The 3,642-nt window shown below is 38.5% G+C and overlaps 1 protein-coding gene across 1 annotated transcript in view; it reads right to left on the bottom strand.

The window, feature by feature from the left end:
- The window catches only part of DIS3L (DIS3 like exosome 3'-5' exoribonuclease), a 54,718-nt gene that overhangs the window by 42,501 nt on the left and 8,575 nt on the right, over nucleotides 1–3,642 (bottom strand). Inside the window, exon 2 of the mRNA XM_011968426.1 lies at nucleotides 3,009–3,162. Coding sequence (XP_011823816.1) covers nucleotides 3,009–3,052 — 44 coding nt within the window. The 5' untranslated portion in view covers nucleotides 3,053–3,162. The remainder of the gene's footprint in view (nucleotides 1–3,008; nucleotides 3,163–3,642) is intronic.

Raw genomic sequence — 3,642 nt, 5'->3', positions numbered from 1 at the left:
CTGGAGTGCAGTAGCACGATCTCGGCTCACCACAACCTCTGCCTCCCGGGTTCAAGTGATTTTCCTGTTTCCGTCTCCTGAGTAGCTGGGATTACCGGCCTGTGCTACGTCATCTGGCTAATTTTTGTATCTTTAGTAGTGACAGGATTTCGCCACGTTGGCCAGGCTGGTATCAAACTCCTGACCTCAAGTGATCTACCTGCCTCGGCCTCCCAAAGTGCTGGGATTAGGGGTGTGAGCCACTGAGCCTGGCCTGATGCCAATCTTATATACCATCAAGAAACTGAGGCATGAAATATGGAGACTCTCTGAAGCTATACAGAAGGAATTCAGGAGGGAGTCAAAAGGAACAAGCAAAGCATCCTAAACTAGACACCAGACGGACCAGAGATTATTAAATGACAAAACTTTCCTAACCACGAATGTTCCTAAAACCATATTGGATAAAATGAATTATTTACTCGCATCTCAAAAATCTCCAAGGAAGAACTGAAAAACAAAACAAAATGTTCCGCAACATTAAATGAACAAAACACTAGAGAGCTTCTGCTAGGCCAAGTTCAGTTAAATATAAAAAGTTAATTATCACCAAAAAAATGGTAAGTATGTAAAGTAATGCACATGCTAAGTAGCTTGATTTAGCCTTTCCACAATGTATACATATTTCAAAACATCATGTTGTATACCATAAATACGTATGATTTTTTTAAAGTAAATTTTTTAATAGAGACAGGGGTCTCACTATGTTGCACAGATTAGTCTTGAACTGGGCTCAGGTTATCCTCCTGTCTTGGCCTCCGAAAGTGCTGGGATTATAAGTATGAGCCACTGGGCATGGCCAAATATATATAATTTTAATCTGTCAATTTAAAAAAGTCAAATAACTTACACTTAACACTTAGGAAGGCTGAATTAATAAACTTTATTAATAATGATAAAGTCTCCCGGATCTTATGTATTCAATGCCTATTATTAATTTTAATGTTAGCCTTCAATAAAAGACACTTTCTAGCACTCGGACAATTTGGGTCATTTAGCTATGTCAACCTGAATGCACCTGCTGGTTGCTTAACAGGTAAACAAAGTGCCAAGGCCCAAACCTGCCAATTTCTTCCTCTTCTTCAATCATACTCGTAATATGCCCTTAAAGACCAGTCTCAAATCCATTTCCCCCAGAGGATTTTCCGGCCTAATCCCTCTACCCCACGTTCACTTCTGCACTTAGCATCGTCCACATTAAATTATCCTTCGTGTGTCTAAGGTGCTTCAAAATAACTGTCTTGCTTCTTCCATCTAACCCCAGCAAGATAATAGGCTTGTTATGAGAGGAACTAAGGCTTCTTTTGGGCCGGGCGCAGTGGCTCATGCCTGTAATCCCAGCACTTTGGGAGGCCGAGGTAGACAGATCACGAGGTCAGGAGTTCGAGACAAGTCTGACCAACATGGTGAAACCCCATCTCTCCAAAAAATGCAAAAATTAGTCGGGCGTGGTGGCGGGTGCCTGTAATCCCAGCTACTCAGGAGGCTGAGGCAGGAGAATCACTGATCGCACGAGGTGGAGGTTGCAGTGAGCCAAAATCGTGCCACTGCGCTCCAACTCAGGTGACAGAACCAGACTCCATCTCAAGAAAACAAACAAACAAACAAACAACGTTTTTATTCCCCAAGGCCTGGAACTAAGAGCTTAAAAAGTGCTTACCCAACGAACAAAATCAGGGTATTATCATATAGCCCTATTTCATAACTCCTCATCTTTTGTTTTCACATTTAGTATATTCAAAGACATGGTAAGGCAGTGGAAAACCAATAGTTTTTCATCAAGTTAACTACTCTTGAAATGTTCAGGAGAAAAGACGTTTAAATTCCAACTTTTTGTCTTTGAAGGTCCCAGAAATTGGTTTCTAAAACAATCCTTAACATTAAAAATATTTTAGAAAACAGAAGTTGAAAAGGCTCGCAGTGTAAGCAATCCGAATGATAACAACAAATTGATTTTAGTAGCAGAAATTGAAATATGACACCTGGAGCAGCATTTAAATTTGGATCTGTATAAACATCTATATCTTGGTGTCTGAACAAAATCAACTTGAAGCTCATTTAAAAATATGCTATCTGAAAAAAACCTGCACACAATCTGGTTAATGTACGTTTTTTGAACTGAGCGTATAATAAGAGGACAATTTGTCATTTTCATATACAAATAAAAACACTTCATCTTTTATTGCCAAGGCCTGAAGAAACCACAACATTTTAAAAAAAGAATAAATGCATAGTTTGTGCTTATTAAATAACTTAGAGTGTTAAGAGGTTGGACATATAATTCTAATATGCTATTTCCATACAGTCTTAAGTTCAAGTCATAAACCTTTCTCAACATTAAAGGAAGTGAAATCGTTTTTTAAAGTATTTGTTTAAAAGGTAGACAACTATTCTTCATTTAAGTACAAGGCAAGAATTTTAGACTGGTTCAATTAGAAATGCTTTGTTTAGCAAATACAATGACTATGGCTGGTAGTTACACTAGTAATCTAAAAATAAAACAAGCTATTTCTGGTTTCACTGAATAAATCATTACAATTTGCATCTCCAATAAAGGAGTCTAAAATTTAAAAATAAAGTACTCTTTTCCCCAAGAAAAGAATGTATGCTTCTGAAACAATGTATCTATAAATAAGATTAAATAATACACATTATCAACAAGAAATAAGCAGTAACTCTGCCACTATAAAAATGCAAGCCAAAAGCCAATTCACACTAGAATCTTAAATACCCACATACTGGGGACACTGCAGTTTATTGATCTACAGTCAGATCTCTTGGCCAGGTGTTGCAGCAGAAATATAAAATAATGTTACTGCATTCCTCACTATCAAAGAGAATACAAAATTAGTTTAAAAAGTCCTTTCTGACAAAATAATGAATTCCTCCCATCCCCCTCCAACAAGGGAGCTTTTCTAAGGTGAGGGAGAACCTATGCCATATAGAAATAAAGAATGCAAAACGTATACCTCCGGCCTCTTTGATGCTGCACTGCTTGACAAGCTGTTTGCATGAAAATAATTCCCTTCAATTCAGGAAACTCAAGGATCTCAAGATAATCTTGAACAACTTTCCAGTCTGGGATCACGTAATGAGTCACATCACTAGACAAGAGTTTCCCATCTGGAACATAATTCAAAATGTAAGAGATTAGACAATGTTTTCAAACCTGGTTTAGTTAAATGTCACGGTGCTCTGGCATACAAAATAACTTCCAGTCTTAACTCCACGGTGGCAGTTTTTAAAAGACCCAAAGCTCAGGTATATTGAGCACCCTCATTTTTTTGGAAGCTGTGATAAATACAAGCTCAACGTGGTTTATGGTGTTGCCAGAGGTGCCGGAGAGGATGACTGATTTAACAACGAACAAGCACATTTTCAGCATAACCTGAATATTTCAGTGTTACCTCATCATTGACAAACACATTCAAATGAAGCACCCCCACATTTATACCACTTGTGTATGATGCCCAGCAATTTCAAGTTGGCTCTGTGTCAAGCTTCTGCACGTGCTCAGCAGCCTCCAAGAGCCAGAAAGATTGAATGGAGAAAATGATCCGTGCAAGCAACGGGCAGAGGTGGGGTTTCCACCAGGCCCGTATC

This window comes from Mandrillus leucophaeus, unplaced genomic scaffold (genome assembly GCF_000951045.1).
Source record: "Mandrillus leucophaeus isolate KB7577 unplaced genomic scaffold, Mleu.le_1.0 Scaffold12, whole genome shotgun sequence".
In the NCBI taxonomy this organism is placed as follows: Eukaryota; Metazoa; Chordata; class Mammalia; order Primates; family Cercopithecidae; genus Mandrillus; species Mandrillus leucophaeus.
Note: the sequence above shows the minus strand (reverse complement) of the source record. Positions and strands in the feature narration are given on the sequence as shown.